At 37.7% G+C, this 23,615-nt stretch overlaps 2 protein-coding genes and 1 pseudogene across 4 annotated transcripts; 2 read left to right on the forward strand and 1 right to left on the reverse strand.

Annotated features, from left to right (window-relative positions):
- The first annotated feature begins 454 nt into the window (after positions 1-454).
- On the forward strand, positions 455-1,858 carry LOC149394078 (shikimate O-hydroxycinnamoyltransferase pseudogene; annotated as a pseudogene).
- A 7,801-nt stretch (positions 1,859-9,659) lies between these two features.
- Positions 9,660-11,382, forward strand: LOC149394079 (uncharacterized). The gene has a single exon (XM_089617565.1). The coding sequence runs from the start codon at positions 9,666-9,668 to the stop codon at positions 11,262-11,264; it is 1,599 nt and encodes a 532-aa protein (XP_089473691.1). The 5' UTR covers positions 9,660-9,665; the 3' UTR covers positions 11,265-11,382.
- A 699-nt stretch (positions 11,383-12,081) lies between these two features.
- Positions 12,082-23,217, reverse strand: LOC149394080 (S-adenosyl-L-methionine-dependent methyltransferases superfamily protein). Of its 3 annotated transcripts, XR_016299779.1 has the most exons (17): positions 22,779-23,217; positions 22,120-22,221; positions 21,941-22,007; positions 21,636-21,817; positions 21,122-21,382; positions 20,619-20,702; positions 20,482-20,529; positions 20,328-20,392; positions 19,682-19,730; positions 15,200-15,458; positions 14,534-14,655; positions 14,081-14,161; positions 13,608-13,682; positions 13,341-13,480; positions 12,834-12,984; positions 12,392-12,730; positions 12,082-12,275 (listed from the first exon to the last, which is right to left on the reverse strand). XR_016299779.1 is itself a non-coding variant. In XM_089617289.1 (16 exons), exons 1-16 carry the CDS (start codon positions 23,160-23,162, stop codon positions 12,545-12,547), a joined length of 2,256 nt encoding a protein of 751 aa, XP_089473415.1. In that variant the 5' UTR covers positions 23,163-23,217; the 3' UTR covers positions 12,082-12,544. The 3 variants fall into 3 exon arrangements, 2 of the variants coding, with proteins under 2 accessions (XP_089473415.1, XP_089473416.1); XM_089617289.1 differs by having other exon boundaries at positions 12,082-12,730; XM_089617290.1 differs by lacking the exon at positions 22,779-23,217 and adding an exon at positions 22,357-22,484 and having other exon boundaries at positions 12,082-12,730.
- Positions 23,218-23,615: the final 398 nt, after the last annotated feature.

Here is a 23,615-nt window from a genome sequence, read left to right on the forward strand (position 1 = left end):
TAAGGCAGTTTTTTGCTGCAGTGGGGATTGAACCCACGACCTCCGTGGTGTGAAATTACCACTAGACTAGACTATCCTAGGTACCACTATTAAAATTCTATTATGAAATGTAAAATTATCAACAACGATAATCGTAAGAACACGCTGGCATCTAACTCGTCTATCTATAAATTTAGAAGGTATTAATTAAATACGTATATATCTGTTACGTTATGTAGAAGATAAGTGTGATATAAATATGCGATATGTAGAAGATAAGTGTGATAAATACCTATATTTATAGCTAATTAACAAACATAATTATAACATATTTGGGACATAAAATATTAGGGCTTTCGATTAGAATCTGGCTTCTAATCTCTCCATCAAGTATAAAAAAAAAAAAAAAAAAAAAAAAATTGTTTTGCTTGAGAACCAGAATCGAGGAGATCAACGTGAAAAAAAAATGATGACGATGAAGATTACGAAGACTTCGATAGTGAAGCCGGCTGAGAAGACACCTCGGCATTCGATTCCTCTTACGCCGCTCGACAAAACGTTTTCATTCCCTTGCTACAACTCAACCGTTCATATCTACCGTCCGGCGGTGAAAGGCACAGCCGTGGATGCGGCGGCGCTGAGGGAGTCTCTGAGCAAGACTCTGGTCCACTTCTTCCCGATGGCCGGCCGGTGCAGACTCGACGGCGCCGGAATCATGGAGATCGACTGTAACGACGAGGGCGTCCCGTTCGTCGAGGCCGAGACCGAGTCTGACCTCGAAGCCCTCGGAGATTTGGCTCCGTCGCCGGAGATGTCCCTTCTCATCCCTCCCACTGATGACGGAAGTCAAGACATTTCACATTATCCCATGTTGGCCGTGCGGGTATATATTGATATTATTTTGATATATATATATATATATATATATATATATATACATATATTCCAGTTAACCTAAATCAAATAATGATAGATCTTGTGAATTGATTTTCATCAGGTGACTTCCTTCAAGTGCGGTAGCGTTTCAGTCGGAGTTCTCGTAGAACACCACAGCCTTGATGGATCAGCAACTTTCCATCTCATAAAATCGTGGTCGGAGATCGCTCGTGGTCTAGAAATTTCAACTCCGCCGTTTCTAGACCGCAATTTACTACTATGCCCTCGCGACCCTCCTCGGCCAGAATTCGATCACCTTGAATACTCACAGTACGGTCCGGCCGACCAAATCTCTAATTACAGTTCAACCAACGGCGTTAAGGTTTCGGTCTTCAGGCTCACGAGGTACCAGCTTGACCTAATGAAACCTAACGGCGGTGATCATCGCTTTTCCACTTTTGAGGTTTTGGCAGGGCATATCTGGAAATGCGTTTGCAAAGCCCGTGGAATTGGCGACGGAGAAGAGACGAGGCTCATGTTCCCGGTGGACGCTAGATTCGGAAATAGGTTGAAGCCACAGCTGCCACGTGGCTTCATTGGCAACGCTGTTTTTCACGGCGTGTCGGCCGCTCGGGTGGGAGACCTCAAAAATTGCGCGGCTTCCGAGATTCACAAGACCTTGGTTCGGATGGATAACAAGTACTTGAGATCCGCGGTCGATTATCTCTCGCTTTTGCCGGATGATCCAAGGGCTGCAAAAATAGGGTCACATGTGTTCTACGGCCCGAATGTCCAGATCACCAGTTGGGCCAAGATGGGGCTCACTGACGCTGATTTTGGATGGGGTCCACCGATTTACATGGGACCGGGGAACGTTAAGTACGAGAAGGCTTTCATTTTCCCAAGTGATCATCATGGGGGTTTATCCGTGGCCATAGCGTTGCAGTCACAACATATGGAAATGTTTGAGAATTTGTTTTATGATTTGGGTGGGAATAACTAGCTAGAAGCACCCATTCCTAGCCATGTTGTTGTATGTTTCATTATTTTTCTTTTCAATGTTTCAGTTGCTTTTCGATTAAATAGCAAGACTTGTCTCTACCAACGGTGTCCGCTTGATTTACATTTTATTAGGCGATGAGTCCAGAAATTACATATATGGTCTAATCCATAAACGAACATGACATGACGTTCTTAGAGCATTTTGATAAGCGATGATCAATATTGATGGACCGTAATATTGATTTGGGTGTAGAAATTGATCTTGTATAATGTATAAATTATTACAAATAGTTGTACCAACCTCTTGTAGCAGATGTTTGAACATTGTAGAAACTTTAGAATTCTAATCTCAGATGTCTCACCTCAACCTTGATTTTGAGATGCACGAGCAACCGCAAAAAGAGTCTACAAATAAACGCAAATAACGTACCTAGGATTAGGATTTGTGTGCCGGCAGAAGAAAATTAAATGATGGTTACAAGTTAATTTTATAAATTATATGGCTATTCTAGATCTCGGCTTTATAAAAACATAGAGAGAGAGTTTGAATTTTGGCCGACTGCCTTGGACTCGTCTTGTGTGCCATGATAACTCTTGTCCATTTATAACCATTCCAAAACATGTAGATGTGTTACTTTTTTTTTCTTCTTGAAATTGTACATGTGTTACTCAATCCACAAAAAATGAAGTTAACCTTGGACATGTCATTATGGCCGAAAAAAAACCTCTCTCTCTCTCTCTCTTAGTCACATCGGCCAAAGTTTTTATACAAGGAGTTCAACCAACGATAATAATGCGGATTGATTGGGTAGATTAGTTTTTCAAGTGGAATCACTATTGATACGATAAATCACAGCAAAACAGTCACGACAAATTTGTGGTTAAAATGAGTCGATTTGGATTTATAGATAGGCCTCAATTCTCCGTAACAAGACTAAATTTGATCTTCCTAAGAATTGAAAATTAAACGCGTAGTTAAACAAAGACAAAAAGCACGACGTAAGATTAGCTCGGAGTTGTTTGTATTAAGATCGCTCAAGAACAGTACAAAAGATGAGAACTTTAATAACAACAATAACAATTTAAAACTAACGTCCCCAAAATAGGCCTAATTGTCTTATATTTATAGTATGAGAAGACGAGGTTGTGAGCTCCAAGTTGTTCAAGACACGTTATGCGTCAGTCGAAACTCACTAATGCCCCTCATGGCACCTGTCGTTTGAGACCTATTCGTAAGAGAGGTGGTTGCGAATTGATCGGCTAGCGAGCTTTGTATATCCGGGTCTTCAGGGACCGTTTATCTCGAGCTGAGATTCGAATCTATCGACAAGCTACTTTATCATAACCTACTAAAGACAAATGTATGGGCTTGGGCCCAATTTACTTGTACTGGGCCGAATCCATCTTTCGTTAGATGGAGGGCGAAGTCCAACATTAACAATCATCATACTAGATACTAGATATATTGATTTAAAAACCATTTGATGAAAACAAATGTAAAGCCATTACAGTCATAACATGAAATGAACTATTACAAACAATAAGCCTTCAGAAGCGATATTTTGTCGCTTGTGACGTGTTTATCGAGATTAATATCTTACCGAGCAATTTTTAGTGTGTAGGTCCAAGAAAGCTACGGCCTGCTTCAAATCTAGAGGGACACAAAGGAAGAACTAGTCTCTCACGAACAACTAGGCGCGGAAACCAAACCGATATTCAAAATATTCATGTAGGATTCAGATTGAGATTTACATGTGTTATCATGAGCTGACTAGCATGTGAGGACTGCTACTCGAAGACGCATTCTCCAAGATACGCGAAACTTTAAAGCTCGTTGATTCTAGAAGGAACTCTTCCTTCCATGAAATGTGATGGGAAGAAAATTGTCATTCCTTTAATTGGACGGAAGAAAAGAAATTTCACCTCATTATCATCCACATGCCCAAGCTAAAATTTCTAGTATAAATTAGCTCATCTCATATTTGCAAACGTATATTATTTTTCTTGTATACATGCATTCTTTCAATATTCTTGTTTTTATTATAATACGAGCATATTTAATAGAATCATATTTATTTCATCATAAACATTATAAACACTTTATAGCTAGTTGATATATTTATATCTCACTAAATCATCGTTGTAAGGTCTTCAGTCGTCACTTCGACGCCGATTAGACTCCACACATCTAACAGTTAATAGGTTCACATCCCATATCAAAAATTGCTCTTCTTTTGAATCGATTACCACTTAAACTTTTCAACTATCAGATTACTTTCACTCCCGTAAGCAGCCTCGGGAGGATGGCTGAACTTGGTGATGTTCTTCGGAATAACACTCCTAGCGTTCTGCATAGATGTGCTCATAAAGCGGTGCATGGAGTTTGATGGAGTAGTGTATATCTGAAGTTCATAGTTCTTCGTTCTCGTCATGGCTCTCATCATTTTTTCGATAGTGTGGCTCGACAATATGAGCAACTCCTGATTTTATAGAAATTCTCAAAATGGGTAATAATAACTCCTTATTCACGCTCACAGGTCCTGCTTAGAGCAACTCCAATGCATAAATTGTCAAATTCTTACACATCATCAAAAAAAGTATTTTTATTTTTTATTCATCTACATCATCAATTGTAGCACTTTGCATTAAAAAATTACTACAATGCTGGTAGCACCAAAATGTGGTTGAAATGGGTCTCACTCTATCGAAAGTAGTGGTGTTTATTATTATTATTATTATTATTATTTTATAATAGATAGTGTGGACATCGGTGCTATAAAGTTTCACAATTTTCATAATCATAACTACTCACAATGCTATCGTGTCCAAAAAAAGGTGACATGACATTGTCATATAAGTAATAAAGAAACTTTAGTTGCTTGCATTGGAGCTGCTCTTATGTGCTTCATTATTTGCATATTGAGCTACGCGTCAATGACGATCATCGGGAACTTGATGTTTTGGTCAGACGTGGAGTCGGAGATCACGCGTTAATCCTACCAACATCAAAGCTGAGCTCAAAGGTGTCGATCGACAAGACCGTGGTAATACCATATGCCTATGTTACATGGAGATCTCCGGGGCACACCGGAGATTTAGGAGCGAAATGATGGCTCTGGTCAGGATATTGCTCTTCATCCTCGCTTTGGCCGTGATTGGTACGTACACAGCCATTCAAGAAGTCGTTCCAGATCTTTGAGTTAATGAAGTTTGGTATTCTTTGGGATTTGTTGAATGAGAAACAACTAGCATTTTTGTAAGAGCTCATTGGAGTTTTAATTCGTTCTCTCTGTTCCACAAGAACATTATTCCACAAATGTGTCATTTGTAATTTTTAGAATATTCCACAAGCAATTTTGTCTATTTTGAAACTGAAATAGATGAAAAATGTTAAATAAAATTGTAGGCAACGAAAAACAATATGGATACATATAAGCAATATAAAAATAGGGTCCATTAGGTAAATAACCACATTTACCGTTTAACATTGCTAAATAACCAACATTTCGTAAATCTTAGGTAAATAGTCACTTCCATATATTTACAGACGTAAATCTTAGGTAAATACACACTTCCATTTATTAGGCCACGTCATCTTTGTGGTTATTTACTTAAGATTTATGAAACGTTGGCTATATAACAATTTCAAACGTTTTAGTTGGCTATTTACCTAATTTTTTGTATAAAATAATATGGGTTTTCAAATTATAAACGACAATCGATATATTATTTTTCTCTTTGGACCACTAAGAGAGTTTTTTTTCTTTCAAATTAGTGTTTTTGCTTCATCCATCGTCAGCCATGGATAAGATGATTGGTCATTTGAGAGATTTCTCCCTTGGGAAAGAGGAGGCAATCGTCCAGCTTGATGAAACGCTGATTGAGGAGGGGGAGGAAACGGTCCGCTTTGGTCTTATAGGGAAGGTTTTTCTCAGAACTTATTCGAATCACTCTCCTACGCGATCTCTTTTTGAACCTATGGAATCCGAGGGTCTCTGTAAAGATTGCTCAGGTGTCTTCTAACCAGTTCTTTTTCAATGTTGTTGGGGAAGATGACAAAATAAGGGTGCTAAACAATGAGCCCTGGCCCTTTGACAGAGTTCTCATGGCCCTTTGACAGGAGTTCTCATGATCCTCGAAGAACTAGATTTAGGAGTAGGTTCAAAGAACGGTGAATTTCGATATACTTCCATGTGGCTGCAAATTCACACTCGACCTATGTTCGCAGTGACGGCGGCAATCGGTCGTTCCCTTGGAAGCCAAGCGGGTGAAGTTTTATTTATTTAGTTATTTAAAGATTTTCCACTAGACATGTTGCCATGTCGACTCTTCGTCATTGCTCAGCAATCGACTTCTTGTTTTGTAGCAAAAATATTATGAATAATAGATGAGCTATAAATTAAGTGAGTGATCCTCATTCATATAAGATCATTGTGAACTATTGACTACTTTTCATATAGTGAATTTTCTTTCCACTAGGAACACTGCCCCTAGAGGATGTGACGCTGCATCAAGCTGTGTTACCATTTCTTTGCGTCATTTATTTTATGAACTGCTTTAAATTATATATATTCATTGCTTCATAACAGATTGTCTCACACATTGCTACAACATGGTGTGTCACATCTTGTATGTAAAAAAAAAAAATCAGCAACCCATGTCAGTATGTGCCCGCCACTCGAATAAAGCGACCTGGAGTAATCAGGTAGCTCTCCAATGAGGATATAGCTAACATCAATAGTCTTGTTGGACAGAAGGATAAAGCGAACGTCTACCTCGATGTGTTTTGTTCATGTGTGGAAAACTGGATTTGAGGCCAGAGATCATGCGCCCTTATTGTCGTACCAGATGACAGGATATAGAGAGATTCTGAAATGTAATGTTTCTGAGGATGTTTATTTATTTTTAACTTCATTTCATCAGCTTGTTTAAGTACTGCACACACAGCGTCTCTTGATGAATTATAACGTTTTTTTCTTGCATCATGTATATGAACTTAGATGATTCAATCAGCCATCAATTTAAATGCCAAAAATATCTCAACGCAGTACTGTTATTTATGACAATGTATATACCTCTTTTAAGCAGCCTAGTAAGCGGAGGAACGTACAATTGTAACTGAAGCCGTATAAAAATATAAATTAAAGATATGACACCAGAGATGAGACGAACCGAGGCGAGGCTGAAAAACAAGTTGCTCTCACAACGTATGTTAACCTTTTTCGTAGGTCCTTTTTTCCATAGCTAGCACAATTTTACATCATTTGTCTGTACTTCTCTATTGTAATTGGCACTATTCGTTAAGTTCAATTTTATAAGTGCTAAAACAATATTTCAGCGGTTATTAAAAGAAAAAGGAAATGATGTTTGTGTGTAACATCGTCATCTTTAAGTAAAAAAAATGATGAAGAGCGACCAAAAAATGTCCATGAGTTCCAACCAATGTCACCAAACATTTGTCTCGTTGGAATACAGTCTTCGCGTGACAAAGCTAACGCCACGATATGTTAAGTTTCTTTGTTCACTTTTTCGGTTTAATCCACCGGATTATTTAAGATTTGATACGGTTCTATTGAGTTTTGATGCTTTGGAACTTGTTTCATCTGGATATCATAAAAAAATAAACAACATATATTTCGGGAAATAACATAAATTACTGCAAAGAAATCGAATGATTTTTTGTTTATCATAATATCATATTAAATTGAATTTCATAAAATAAATAAATCTATTTTCTTCTAAAATCATCGACTTCTTATAAAAAAAAAATTACAAGCTCATAGTTATGCTATAATGGAAAATTTCTAGAAAGTTCGTCGTTGTTGCAAATTGCACTACAAAAAAAATTGCTAAAGCATCACTTTCTTTCTTAAAAACAAACATTAATTTTTTTCTAAAAGCCATCGAAATATGTGGAACGAAGCGAGGAATGTAAACTAGTGGGACTATATGCGATAAAAAAAAAAGGTTCAAGGGGGTTGATTTTGTAAATTTTTATGGTAAAATGTATAAATAAAAAATAAAAACTAGCAAAAACTGCAAAAGAAAATAATTTGAGGGAGGGCTGTAGCTAGGCCCCCCTTGGTGTACATGTGGCTTTGTGCATATGTCCAACCCTTCCGTGACACTTTATTCCGACCCATTGAACACCCACTCATGAATGTAAATTAGGGGGCAAAAACAATAAATAAATAAAAATAAAAATAAAATAAAATAAAAAATTCGGCGACGCTAATTTGTAAACTTTTAAGGTAAAATAAAAAAAATTGGAAAAAATGAACAGGATCATTATGACCCTGCCAAATTAGCCAGCAACAATAACTAAAGATGTCTCTCTCTCTTCAACAAAAGGCCAAATCTTGCGCAGAAACTCTCTTGTCTCAAGCTCGCGGAGACGCTGAATCAGTGGTCGAAAGGTCATCGTCTTCCACATCATTTTAATTCTCTCACAACACAGGAAAGCATGACAAACAGAATTATAACTATAGCATATATAGGGCAATGCGTTTGGCATTTTATACCACGATTGAAGAGCATCGTACCATAAGTTGGAAGGCAGTTACTCGCCAGCCTCCACATGAAGATACGGGCTTTCAGCGCAACTCTGAGGTTCTGTAGAGAGCCCCAGAACCCATCAGATTGCGAAGTCGAATCGGCGACGTGCTTTATCTCTGTTGCGAAGTTGAATCGGCGACGTGCTTATCAAAATTCCATATAATCTTTTTCCAATTTCCAGCAACGCGACGGGCTGGAAATCAGGTCCGCGACCTTCAGGTGGAGTGTACTATGGGGCCGCATTGTGATAAGTTTGAGGGAATGGTGAGAAGGAATCCATTTATCGCTAAAAACCTCCCCTGATTGACCATCACCGATTTTTCATTGGCAACCTCTCTCAAGAACTTCACGGCCCCACAAGATGGATTTCCAAAGGATTGAGGGGGACTCGGCAGGAGCCGTCCAGAAAGAGTCCTTTTAAAAGTACTTTTCTTGGAGAATATGGGCCGCAAGAGACAACGTATTTTGTTGAACCTTATTTGGCGAGCATCACCTGATTGAAACCGCATAAGTCTTTGAAACTCATGCCTCCCTCCATTTTCGGCTTGCACAACTTCTTCTACGACTTCCGGTGCATTTTTCAGTTATTCAGGTCGGCGCAGCTGAGATGTGGAATCTAATTGATCGGCTATGACGACTAAAGACCTTACGGCGATAATTCGTGGATCGTATTCGCGGATCAGGTTATTAGTCGAGGGTATTATGAAAATACCAGGCCTGTTTGTTAGCCCTAGCTTTTCCCTTTATGTACTATGTGCACCAATATAATGTGTGTATACAATGCAAGAGAGGTTTGCAAATACCATCCTGATTTGAGTTCATAGTCAAACAATATATAGTGTAGAAAGTAGGGGTGTAATCAGATTGGGTTAGTCGAATTTTTCATGTTCTATCAATCTGAACCGCTATAACTAATTTTTTATTTTTAAAATCCAAACCAACCCGATTGAAATGTAAAACCAAATCAACCCGGAAATAATCAGGTTGCTTTAGGTTGGTTTTTTCAAAAAGCGAGATTGGAGATGAATGCGAAGATGAAAGCTTTTCAGATCTTAACCGGTAAATTCACTCCTCTCTGTGCCCAATTTCGTTATTGTAGCTCTTGTGCTCAATTGGAGACATTGGTCCAAACTCGGTGCAAATCTCAAGACTTCTCTGTAGTCGAAGCTCTGCATCTCTTCAATACCTTCTCTGATATGAGACCCATGCCCTCTCTTCGGAGTTTCAATCAATTGATTGGGTCAATGTCGAAGATGAATCAGTTCTCCACTGTGATCTTGATGTACTCACACCTCGTTAGGTTTCGTCGGAATGATTTCCAACCCGATGTTTGTACTCTGACCATTGTTGGCAAGTGCTTGTGGCGGTCAGACAGTGCAAAGTCAGGCTTCTCCGTGCTCTCAGTGGCCATTAAAAGTGGGATTCGTCCTGATTCGTTCATGATGAGTACTCTTCTCGACGGGCTTTGTAAGGAAGGTTCTATGGTTTCTGCAATGGAGTTATTCGAGAAGATGACCAAAGAGAAAGACTTGTGTAACGAGGCAACCTGTTCGACCATCATTAACGGGTTTTTTAAGGCTGGAGAGACCCATAAGGGAATCACTATGCTTAAGCGAATTATCAGCTTTGAAGGGATTAAACTGAATTTGTACTGTTTTGGTGCAATCATCGATGGCCTCTGTAAAGAAAATCGAATTGAGGAGGCATTGAGCTTTTTCCAAGACATGACCAACTCTGGTATTCAACCTAATGTAGTTTGCTATACTTCTTTGATTCACGGATTATGCAAAGTCGGGCATTGGGAAGAAGTCGAGAAACTTCTTGCTGACATGGATAAAGATGGAGTTTCGCCTAATGTCCGTACTTGTAATATTGTAATTGATTCACTTTGCAAAGATCATAAAATTGGGGAAGCAATAGCTCTATATAAGTTGATGCCAACAAAAGGTATGAAGCCTGATGTTGTCACATTCAGTTCTATAATTGATGCATTGTGTAAGGCTGGCCGAGTGGAAGAAGCAACTCTGTTCATTGAGAAGATGGTCGATTCTGGAATCCTCCCCAATATTGTTACTTTCACTACAATGTTGGATGCTCTTTGCAGAATTGGAAGAGCCAAAGAAGCACCGGACAATCTTGAAATAATGACTAAGAGGGGTCTCAAGCCCGATATCTACACCTACAGTTCTTTGATCTACGGTTTGTGCAAGTCGGGCCTAACGAGAGAAGCGAAAGAGCTGTTTGAGAAAATGAAGGATCAAGGTGTAACCCCGAATGTAGTAACATACAATATCTTAGTTGATGCTTTCTCCAAGGCTGGAAAGACACGAGATGCTTTAACTGTAATGGAGTTGATGATTCAAAGAGGTCTAACTCCTGATGTTATCACATACAACTCTTTGCTATGTGGGCTGTGTCGTTCGAACAATATGGAAGGAGCCAAGAGGTTGTTTGACAAGATGGCGAAACGAAAGATCATCCCAGACATCGTGACTGTAAGTATTCTCATCGATGGCTTTGCTAGGAATGGGAATATGGATATGGCTCAGCAATTGTTTGAAGCAATGATTCAAAATGGTTGGGAGCCAAATGCGGTAACTTACAGCACGTTAATAAATGGGTATTGCATACAAGGTGAGATGGAGAAGGCAAAGGAAATATTTGAAGAAATGTCATTTCTGCCGAATATTGTTTCATACAACACTCTGGTCGAAGGCTACACAAAGGTGGGACAAATAGATGTTGCTCTCAAGCTTCTCAAGGGTATGATTTGTGATGGCGTGTTACCTGATTATATAACAAAGAACATTTTGAAGAAGATTCATGAAATGATGCGCTTAAAGCGCTTGTAAGATAATTCTGCAATAGGTTCTGGTTGTGAACGTCGAATTGACTTCTCTTAGTTTGACATGTCCTTGTGGATTTCTTTGATCTAATAGGAAGATGGATAAGGCTCAACGATTGTTTGAAGCAACACTTTAATTTGGCCCTGGCTCCAACTTTCATAACTTACATTGTCGTGACGATATGTTTTTTTTTTTGCTGCGGAATCGTTTTGCATATTTCACTTTGGTTTAAAACAGGGAGACCAAAAAAAAAGCAAATAATGAACTAAGAATTATGCTCTGTTGTTGTGACGTGCAAATATTTGTTTTCATACACCACAACCACAAGTGTTTCTCAATGCTGGTGGTACAGGAATTCAAGGAACGTATGCAACTATGCCAATAATAGCTAAATCAATAAGTTACATATAATATCATTGATGCCACACACGTGCGTAGATTGATTGGTGTAATGGACGAGTATGATGCCACACGTGCTGTAAATTGATTGATACTTGGATGACACCTTTTGAAAATAAAATATATCCATTGTGCTGTTAGAATGTTTGTGATGAAATTAACAATTGATGAAGAATTTGTTTGAAATGAGGAATGACTACATCATAACAAATATTTAGTATGCAAGGTAACATTTCATCATTTCAACTGCACAAACTTGAGGTTTCACCACTTGGTCTTAATTATATACCAGTTCTAAATTAGACTCGCTGTGCGATTAAGTTAGCTATTTAGACCAACCTTTAAACTTGGAAAACAACCTATTACAAATAAATGTTTGCATTCAAAAGTAATACGCATTTAAAATTCTTTAAAAGAAAAAAACAACCAAAAAAGTATTTGCATTTCAATATTAATGGTCTTATGTTTCAAAATAAATAATATTCTCGTTTGACGAGCTCGAAGCTGCAATGTACCATCACACAAACTTACTAAATTTTCCTTAAAATTAAAATTCCTCTGTAACTTGGATTGAAGATTCACTTCCTTGGCTGTACTGTGACATTTTGGCAGACCTGCCTTAAGTAATGAAAGCAATGCTGTTCTGATATAAAAAGAAAATAATAAAAAAAGAAATTTAAAGGGCTACTTTTCTACTTGAGGTCTGATACTTTTTTCTTTTTTTATTTACTTACAGGTTTTCTGTTTAATTACTTCTGCAAAACTTGCTTTTATAGTATCCAATAAGACCCAAATCCCTTCCCTTTTTTTTAGCATAAATAATTATGCAAAATCAATTGAGTCTCGTGATTTCATCGAAGAGTATCTTCTTCTTCATGTGGTAGAATTCACTTCAACTGTCTGATTTTCTTAGCTGTACCCAAGATGCTTTGGCTCATTTCTGGATGTTTTAATTCCAGCAATTTTTCGAGTTGACTGACAGCTTCTGGTTCCGTGGAAGGCTCTGAACAAAGGCCGAAAATAACTTCATTGACATCTTCCTCGCCTTTAATACAGAAGATATGCTCAAACACCTGATATTACAACATCGAAAAAAACTGCCCAATTCAGAATAATCCAACAATGAGTATGCGTAAGAGACGTAACGGAAGAACGCCAAAAACTCTTAAATCTCACCTCTTTCATCCTCGACACGACACTGTCCTTAATGGATTGAGATCTGGCAACCAAATTAATGACAAATAGGCCTCTCTCTGAAAGACTGTTCTTCACCGTCTTCAGAAACGAGTCTTCCACAAAATCCGGGGCTGGACAAGTCATCCCAGAGCTGTACCGCACACATCGGAATGTATTCTCATTATATATTTTCAAACGGTATAAGGAATATAAACCAGAATATTGAGCTATGGCTCTTTACAATACATCTTTCCTTGACTTTACAGATTTCTCTCCTACGAAATTTAGCACTGGTAGGCCATGAAATAAGAGAGAAAAAGATTTCGATTTTTTTCTATTTTAAAGCCTGGTTTTTCCGAGTTTTTTTGGTTGGAGATCTTGGGTCCCAATGCACTTTTATTTGTAATCTTTCTCGGCCTTATGGGTTTAAATCAATACTAGTTTCCTTCTAAAAAAAATTAATTCCATACGGTAAAAGTCGAATGCTTAATAGTACTCTAAATTTACCTTGGGTCTGAAGAGTCCACATCGATGACAATTACGTCAACCTTAGAATTCGCTCCATTGCCTTCCATAGATTTCATGGAATTTTCATCTGAAGAGCATGTGATCTCTCTAACAAACTGGATCCCATCTGCGATTCGCACCTGATACACACAATACGACATATAAAGCAAGATAATGTAACAAATAATTGATCGATGCTTGAGATTTTCGATAGCTCTACATAGTAAAACGGAATAACAATGAGAGCTTCATTGAATCACAAGCTACCTTCAAACGGTCATCTTCTACGAAACCAAAATGATTCCTTGCAAGATTGAGAATCACAGGATCCAGTTCCACCGCCTGCACAGTGCAAATAGCAACACAGCTAAAGAAAGAGTAATCTAGCAAATTATTCGATGACTTTTAAGTTTTAAGTACGAGACAATATGAACCTCGCTAGTATTAATGGAAAATATAGCAAAAAAGTAATAATAATAATAATAATAATAATAATAATTGCAGGACTATCGAGACATCCGCTCTCTACCAAGGAATTACTTCCTTCCCCTCGCACTCACTATATTCATGTCTCCTTCATCCACACTAATCCTACCTATTTATATATGTTAGTCTAAATAGTATTCATAGACTAACATATTCCTTATCAGCAAAAAAAGACTAGCATATTCCTGTTTACTTTTCCTTTATAATATAACGTAGACATGTTTGTATCTGCAAGGATGGAAGCTTGATATTACCTCAATATGCAAGAATGGCAAGCATCCATGCAGAAACATCGGGAGTAAACCAGCTCCAAGACCTATAATAACTGCTTTGACCTGTAAAAGATCTCAGAATTTCAGAAATAAGACAGAAGACGTTTCTTTTCAGAAAAATAGAGACCTGACAACACATATGGACTACAATTTTATTTTTTTCTTATTCAGAACAATATCAATATTGCGGACAATCGTGAAGCAGTGCTTGAGTTCACTCTTGAAAATCCAACTTTGCTGTTTGGTAAAGATGTCATGAATCAATTCCACATATAAGTAGTCTCATTGGCCAAGTTATTCCCTACAGCAATTGGAAGTATTCCATTTTCCACACACACACACACACAAAAAAAAAAAAAAAAAAAAAAAAAAAAAAAAAAAAAAACCTGAGGCAAAAGTAATAGTAAAGTTGAACTAGGAGGTTGAAAAGCTTACTGATTTATTACTTGATGCCACTGATTCCATGTATGAAGATATCAACACAAACCCAGAAAGAATTCCAATATGATAAGAACTAGCCAAATAGCCATGATTAACCGTAAGCTGTTCGGCTGGTTCTGTCCATTAAGATTAACAGAGATATAAGAATGTCATTAGCTGCATCATTGTTACATGGAGATAGAGGAAAGGCATTAAAATATAGGAAAGAGCCTAAATTTAAATGATAGTAATACAAATTTCTTGCTCCATTTTATAATTAGCTAACTTCCATGAATAATAAGTCTGAATTGCTACAACTTATAAGCTAAATCGTTGTACATACAGTTCAGTATCGGATCAGATCAAATCTCAAAATTCTTGGAACTCAACGAAAAATTCCAGATTGTCTCCCAGAATCTTATCTTAGGGAGATTGGGACACCCAAAAAACCGAAATGAGAATCAGACAGCAAGATTAGGCTTATTTTAAATATTAAATAAATATCGTACTACGCTCTCCCTACCAAAGTAAATAGCGAGTCGGGAGAGAAATTTGCTTGGTGCTATAAATATTTCTAACATAAGTAAAAGGTAGTACCTGAAGAATTTAGGCAAAAGGAAACTCAAGATGCTTAAGAAGAGCAAACAAATTGAAGAGTACAATGAAAAGCATGACTAATACCATCATTCCTCTTTTTAGCTCCCTTTTTCTTAGATTTGGAAGATGAACTGGATTTCTTCCTATCGTTTCCACCAGAAGGATTATGAGAATATTGATCCCTTATTAGTAGAGCTTCCGATTGCACTAGACTCTCGCTCCTTTGAAAAACAAGCCGGCGAAATACAAAATCTTTGGATGGTTGAAGGTGACTGACATCACTGTCAACATTTTCGTAAACCACATCCTGGACAGCTATTGCCCCCGTTAACGAAGATGTTACCTGCAAATATAGGTAATTGATTGAGATAATGACAATGGCCCCGTTTGGCATAGCTTTGTTTTTAAAAAAAGTGTTTTTAGATTCAGTTTTTGAAAAAAAATGTTTTTTTCAAAAACTGACAAAGTGTTTGATAAACTGTTTATAAAACAGTTGTTGGTAACAAAAACTGATTTAGCGTTTGGTAAAATAAATATATATTATAATAAAAAGACTAAAATAGACATGTTCTTAATAATTAAATAATAATTATTAATATGCTTATTTATATACATATATATGAATAATATTTTGTACGAGAATATTACAGTAATTTATATACCAAACTTAAAAACACTTTTTTGTAAAAGTTAAGAATCCTAGCTTTTCCATCTCATGTACAAAATCTAAAATCGCTTTGAAGTTTTTTGTAAAAACAGTTTTGCCAAACACTAGATTAGCAGTTTAGTTTTTTCTAAAAACAAAAACAGGGCTTTTTAATCTGAACCAAACGCGGCCAATGATTAACACACTACATTTACAATACTGCTAGTGAAGAAAATTAAAGTAAAAAATTAAGTTGGCTCACGGAACAAAAATATCCAGGTCGGTTTAATTAAACAATACTTGAATAAGTTTTAAAAATTAGGTGTGCACGGTCCACTCCAGTCTCCAAGCTGGACCGGACCGTTTTAAACAGTTTGGAAACCGGACCAAACTGTTAAAGACATACACAAAACCGGAGCAACCCATTTTACACCAGTCCGGCCGGGTTTAAACCAGTTTTTTTTATTTAGCTAGTTTTTTACAATTTAAAAAAAATCTTAAATGTTGACAAACATTATTACGTTTATATATCTTAGAATTATAAAATATAAAAATAAATATTAAAAACCATTCCAGACTGTTTAAAACCACTTTGGAGAAAAATCTTTCTAAGCCGGTCTGGCAGCTTCAAAAACCGGTATTCCGGTTATTTAGCACACATTTTCTATAAATGTAGTATACATTAGATTTTCCAAGGAATCTATGTTTCTAACTATATTATAAAATGCTGACAATATTATTTCAAGATACTAACATTTATGAATAATTTTTTTAGAAGAGAATTTTATCGATAAATATAAAAGTAGGAAATAGATGTATTAAACTAGACTAGAAAGACTGGACCAGCCAGCAGTCAGAGCTTATGCTGGCAGCAGAATACCCCAATGACTGAAGAATACATGAGCAATATTTAGTATGGTACACTAGAAAAACGATGATATATATATATATATATATATATGTTACTAATTTGGGCTACTAATAAACAAAATCAACAGCTCAGACATGACAGTGGCTCCAACATATTTTGAAAATATGTATGGTTCGTGTTAATCTAAAGTTATTAATTAGGAAATTAGGGGTTTTAAATTATGGAATTATGATTTTATATTCTGCAATTAGGATTTTAAATTATACCTTTTCATTATTTCGAATTTAGATAGCAAATTAGGGATTTAGTTATGTAGCAAGGTTTATGGTTTTGAGCCCGGCCCATTAAGCTGTAAACCTCGAGTCTATTTAAGAGACCTTAAATTAATGAAAAACGCAGCCAATAATCAATCGCCAAAAGTTTAATCTCTCTCAAAAGAGGGGAGACTAAGCTCGGTGAAAAATTGGCAAAACTCCTGTTTCGAGATCGAGTCCCGGGTTGTAACAATTTTGGTATCAAAGCTGCTCGTCATGGGGGTATCTCAAAAAATTTCAAGCAAGGTTGGAAGCGTTTATGGAGATGACGAGATTGGGGAGGGGACTGTCGGCCAGACGAGATTGCAGAATGGTGTCGAGGGCTAGCGAGAGCTGGTGGCAAGAGGACGGCGCACAGGTGGTTTTGCAATCTCCAATGAATGATAAACCAACGTTTGAGTTGGGATCTTGCCGCGAAACGAGATGTCAACGAGCTACTAGTCAAGGAAGCTTTGGAGTTTGAGTTTGAGTTTGAGGACAAGCTCTAAGGAGGGGAGTAATGTTATGTATTTAGGGCCTGTTTGTTTCTTAACTTGAAAACTGTTTTTGACTTTTCTAACTTGAACAGTTTTATGAAAAAACTACTGTTTGTTTGATGATTCTCAGAATACAACTCAAAATGTTTTCAAACTGTTTTATGTTTTAATAAAGAAAATCAAATTATTATGTAGGAAAATTATGGATTTTCAAATATGGAATTATGATTTTATATTCTACAATTAGTTATTTAAATTTTACTTTTTTATTATTCCGAATTTAGATAACTAATTAGCATTTTATTTATGTAACTAGGTTTATGGTTTTGAGCACGGCCCACAAGGATGTAAACGTAAGTCTATTTAAAAGATCCCAAGTTAATGAAAAACACAACCAATAATCAATCACCAAAAGTTTACTCTCAAAAGAGGGGACTAAGCTCGGTGAAGATTGGCAAAGCTCTTGTTTCGAGATCGAGTCCCGGGTTGTAACAATTTTGGTATCAGAGCAGCTCGAGATGGGAGAAGAGATGGAAGAACTCACGAAGAAACTCGCATCATTCATGGAGCAACTGAATGACAGACAAGTGGCATTCGAACGGAAGTGGGAGGCATGGGCTGCCACGGCCACAACCGCGACAGCAGCAACCGGTGGAAAGCCAAAAGCCGCATGACGAAGGAGAAAATCCCTGATCAAACGGCTGAAGATCCAAGGCGAACACGGTGTGATGCACGACTCAGCAACACAGGCATTGGCGCCGGTACCGGTAATCACTTGAAGATGGAAGCCAAACAGGGAAGCGGCACTCAACCTCGACATGCCGAGAGCGATCAAGAAGTCCACCACCATGTGGGATATCCAGGAACGGCGGGCCGAGGAAAAGTCCCCTTCGAAGGATACAATGTCGAGACAAACAATACATACCCAGAAGAATTCGGCTTCAACGGCAATACACACGGCGGCGGGGCTGTTTGGCATAGCCGGCCAAGCCGAGATGGGCCGGTGATTACGGATTTGGCGACTTCCGTCGCGACCCGCAGCCGCAAGACTGGCGCGGTACGCATCAGGACCAAGACGAGGCGGAAGGACAGCCTACGCGGGCGAAGGCAACGCTCGAGTCGGCGGGAGCAGAATCGGTGATGGCGGCCGAGGGTCGCGAAACGCGGGAAATTTCCACGACGGTGACGACTTCGGAAGAGACGGTAATCAGGAACGGTCCGAGGAAAAGGAGTGAAGATAGCAGGCAGGAGGGGGATCGTGAGAGTGATACTAACAAAGTTGCGGTTCGAAGCAGTGAATGGCGTAACAATTGGAGCAACGACAGCCGCGTCCTCAGTTACTTGAGATCGTACGATCATCCTTTTAGTGGACGGTGTTGCTGGGATTAAAGCTTGGCCGACAAGGGGAAGCACTATCGACGGGAATAGGTCAAAAAGCGACGGTGGTAGCGACTGGACGGTGCACATGTGGATATGGAATCGACGATAACATGAAGCAGAAAACTTATAAGAGATTTACGAGAAAGAGATAGAGGGGCATGGAAAATGGAATTGGGAATTTATTACCTTAGAAACGTTGAGGCTTTGAGAAGAAAAGAAGATAATATGAGACTGGCTCAGAGTCTCAAACACCAAAGAGAGTAGGTTGATGGGTACGAATTCTACGCCAATTAATGCCTTTGCTATATATAGGCGCCTTCGGGTTCATAGACAGAAACCACTTCGGGTACTGCAATCTCCGACGAATGTTCAACCAACATTTCAATTGGGATCCTGGCACAGTGGAACGAGAGTGTGAACGAGCTACTCGTCAAGAAGGCGTTGCGGAGTTTGAGCTTGAGGACAAGCTCAAAGAGGAAGCGAGGAGTAATGTTACTATTTAGTATCTAGAGTTATTAATTAGGAAAATTAAGGGTTTACAATTATGGAAGTAAGGTTTTATATTCTGCAATTAGGTTTTTAAACTATACATTTTTATTATTCCGAATTTAAATAACTAATTAGTATTTTATTTATGTAACTAGGTTTATGATTTTGAGCCCGGCCTATTAAGTTGTAAACCTAGTTCTATAGTTCTATTTAAGAGACTCTGAATTAATGAAAAAAGACGGCTAATAATCAATCACCAAAAGTTTAGTCTCTCTCAAAGGAGAAGAGTCTTAAGCTCGATAAAAAAAATTTGGCAAAGCTCCCGTTTCGAAATCGAATCCCGGGTTGTATCAGTTCGCCAAAAAAAAAATTAAGCATAAAGATGCAAACCTCATGAATAATATTTTTCTGCTTTATACCATCACCCGCAGTCATGAACCTGAAGAAAACAAGCAACATAAATATGTGTAGGATATACTCAAAGTACCAGTTGTAATTGATAGCTTTTTTCTTGTACTTTTCAACGAAAGAAATACAGCGCAAGATGTTGTGATTACATCAGCATTCTAGAACTAAAAAAACTTTCTTTCGAAAAAAGAAACACAACAGTGCAAATGAAACATTTATCCACGTGAGCATTCCAAGACTGAGAGAACTTTATTCTCAATAGTATAACACACATTGTGCTGTTTAACATGATAGAAAAAGGCTATGTCTGTCATGCCATAGGGAATCAATTGTCAACCGGGATGAATTTTCGTAAATTCGAACATTTAATATCTTGTAAAACACTACCCACGTGTAACTACTACATCACCCAAGATGCTCTCTAACGTGATAGGTCAAATCTTGTGGTAAAACAGATCAGGTAAAGTTGAAAGAAAGAAGAAAGTGACTTTTATCCGCGTATGACTAAAGCATCATGCTGACGATGCCCCGCCACACAAAAAAAAAACACACACACACACACACAAACAAACAAAAAAAACAAACAAAAAACAAAGAAAACAAAACAGAGAGGTTATAAGGCATTTACGGAATTTGAGCTCCATTATCTTTATCCCTGGGTGCCAATTGTCTGACAAGGGGAGACAAATCGTTCTGAAATACAGACCAGATACTAGATTTTAGCTAATATCTGTGAACTATATATATTATGAGCGATATATAAATATGCACATAAAAATCACCTGAATATCCTCCAAGCTGGCTAAGGCATGGCTACTGTCCAATATAACCTTGATCCATGACATAAATTCTATTTAGAATGGCAACTGATAAACAATTCATCCCAGAAGAATCATCATAGTTGTATTAAGAAACCTACCATTATTAAACGAGCTGCCTTCGAGCTTTCAACTACCATCCATTGTCCTTCTTCCGAAGAGAAAAGCCACTCATGGCCACGAGTCTGGAATCTAAAATTCAGTTACATACTATAAATAGTAATTATGGGCAAACTGATAGCTAAGAATTCTAGGTGAAAAAAAAAATATTTATCAACTTGAAAGACGAAGAATGGGACAAAGTACAGAAAGAAATAGGATTACGAACAAATTTATTAAATAAAAATAAAAAGAGAAACCTCAAAAGAAGAATATGTCAAATATAGTAGCATAAAGTAGGTAAATCTGATAAGAGCTTTGTTATACTCAACAGTCCGCTCTAAACTCTTTACAAGTAGAGATAACATCAGAATTCTTAACAATAAAATAAGTCAGAATGAAATTCAAGTTATGGGGTTAAACTAAAGGTTGCACTGAATAAATTAGAATTCACGTGACAGGGGTAATATCAAATAATACACCGCATAAGTACACTCAGACGAACCTTAGGTACGATAAATACACCGCAATGATATTGAAACGGGCCAGACTGGGACTGAGAATCAAGAACAACGGCTTTATAACAGAAATGAGATTTCCCATGGCCTCCCAATGCAAGCTGCAACCGGCGACCTTCGATGAACTTTGTCAAGTCTTGCCCGGTTTCAAGTTGCAAGTCTTCAAGAGAGCATACTATATCAGAGCCAGTTGGGTGTACTCTCCGAATCTTATTCTCATTTTCAAGCGCTTCAAGAACACCACGGCCCTAAACCAGAACACCATTTCCATAAAACAAAAATACATAATAAACCTTGGGTTTAATAGGAAAACTTGTAATCAATTTTTTCTACTGTGTTCTTCGTGCAATATTACATTTTTTACAAAGCAATCAAATTTAGTTCGACGCGTCTACCATAAAATAAAAAATACAAAAAAAAAAACGTGTATCTCATGCATTATTAACTGAGGCCATCTTACACTTTTCTCCTCGAGAAAGTGTGTGAACCGGGTTCTATTACCTGATCTCCAAAGCAAACAAAAGAAGAACTGTTGAATCCTGCTGATATCTCGTGCAGCACAGTTGATGTCTCTTTTTCGGCAACTATCATAAACGTGTGGAGATTAGGTTTTGTAGACTGTTTTTGAGGTATGGTGTGAATGCTCATTTTCCATCCAAAGCGGAATTTTGCAAACAGTAAACCTGAACAAGGCATCCAAAGATTAAGTCACTCAAAGAATGTTCTTCAAGAATGAAAACAAATTCTAGACTGTAAAATAGGATGTGAAAATAATTGTGATTAGACAAAATTCCACCATTGAGTACCTAGAACATGGGATTCGGCCAAGGTAAGGCAAATAAACTTTCCACCAGATTTCAAAACCCTTTTCACCTGTAAATACAATTTATTGGCATGGCCAACAGAAAATTTTAATCGTAAAATAAAAACCATTTGGGATCAGAACAGGTTACACAGCGAAACATGCTAATGTCAAATTCCACACCTCTGATAAATATCGGTCCCCTAAGTCAGGACCAAGCTCTGGCTCCATCAACGCATCGAGACCCCCTTTGTCAAGAACAAAATCAAAAGTCTCAGCTTCGAACTGCAAAATTAAAGCAATTAACAGAACAAACGTTATAACAATAGCACCATCAATCACTAGAGCTGATTCATACTACTTAACATAATTTTTTCTCGATAAGTCAATGGATTAAATATTACTGAATAATGATCATACATGAGGCTATGCTGTCCTTTTAAAACTCCAATACAAGTGCTACTAAAAGCCTGTCAAAAGAGCTCCTCAAGGAAAAGCCATGGTCCACGGCTTCAGAAAGAAACTTGTCTAACTAACACTCGCTAACAACATTCTAACACATTTTCTCAAAAAAAAAAAAACAACATTCTAACACATCGAAGAAAAAAAAAAAAACTCGCATTTCAACTATAAATCAGAACAATAAACTCTTTCTTGCTCGGTAATATAAATTTCAACTTACCCTAGGCCTAGAAAAGAAAAAGAATCAGATTAGCAACGTAATTCAAGTATAAATCACAACAATAAACTTCTTCTTGCTCGGCCTATGAAAAATCTAGTAAGAGAACACAGAATCAGAATCAGTATCAGAGTCAGTGCGAGAAGTGACGTCATTAATTAACCTGCATATCGGTGATGTCCATGACGCGCCAGCGCATGGCTGGGCGGTGACGGACGTTGCGGCGGAGCATATCGGAGATGACGACCTTGGAGAAGTCGAGGTTAGTGAGGGAGCGGAATCCGGCGTCGTAGAGGTGCTCCGACAGCCTGGAGTTTCCGCAACCAGGGACCAGAATCTGGACCTCCGTCGGCGGCGGAGGAAGGTGGGAGGTGATCGGGCCTCGGAGGTAGGCCCAGTCGGCGTACCATTCGAACGGCTTGTCGGAGGTTCTGATCTTGAAGAACTCGTCCCAGTTTTCCTTGCTCGTGAAGTCCCCTAGAGTTTCTAGAAGCTTCCCCAGATTTTCATCCTCTGCGTTCTTTTTCCCCTTCCTCTGCATTTCCATCTCTCTCTCTCCCTACTGGACCTAGGGTTTTGGCGGGGTTTACTCGACAGTTTTCTGCAAGCTATATATTTGGGAAATTTGCGTCAATGTCACAAATTCGTCGGATTTTTGCATTTGTGTCACAAAGTTGTCAAAATTACATTTGTCACGTATTTACATTCGTGTCATATGTGCAAATTTCAAATTACTCTATCTCATCATTTAATCTTTTTATTAGTTACTCCATGTCTTCTGAATTTTTACAATACCTCATTAAAAATCACTTCATCTTTCGCTAAAATTTTCTAAAATTTGTGCGTGTGACTTATTTGCAATTGGATTGTCAATTTGTGACATAAGATGCAAATACCACTATATATTTTGGACTTGTTATTTACGTTTTTATTTATTATTTTTTTTTTGATAAAGTTATTTACGTTTTTATCGGTAACTAAATTTTTTATGCATTTTCAA

This window comes from Urtica dioica, chromosome 6 (assembly GCF_054948205.1).
Source record: "Urtica dioica subsp. dioica isolate 48M chromosome 6, U.dioica_male_clone48M_v1_H2, whole genome shotgun sequence".
NCBI lineage: Eukaryota > Viridiplantae > Streptophyta > Magnoliopsida > Rosales > Urticaceae > Urtica > Urtica dioica.

Coding starts and splice junctions, on each gene's coding strand:
- LOC149394079 (XM_089617565.1), top strand. CDS start 9,666: ATGAATCAGTTCTCCACTGTGATCTTGATGTACTCACACCTCGTTAGG.
- LOC149394080 (XM_089617289.1), bottom strand. CDS start 23,162: ATGGAAATGCAGAGGAAGGGGAAAAAGAACGCAGAGGATGAAAATCTG. Junction 21,383..21,635: donor TTGTTTGCTTTGGAGATCAG/GTAATAGAACCC, acceptor GTTCTGGTTTAG/GGCCGTGGTGTTCTTGAAGC. Junction 14,656..15,199: donor AGCTAAAAAGAGGAATGATG/GTATTAGTCATG, acceptor CTTAATGGACAG/AACCAGCCGAACAGCTTACG.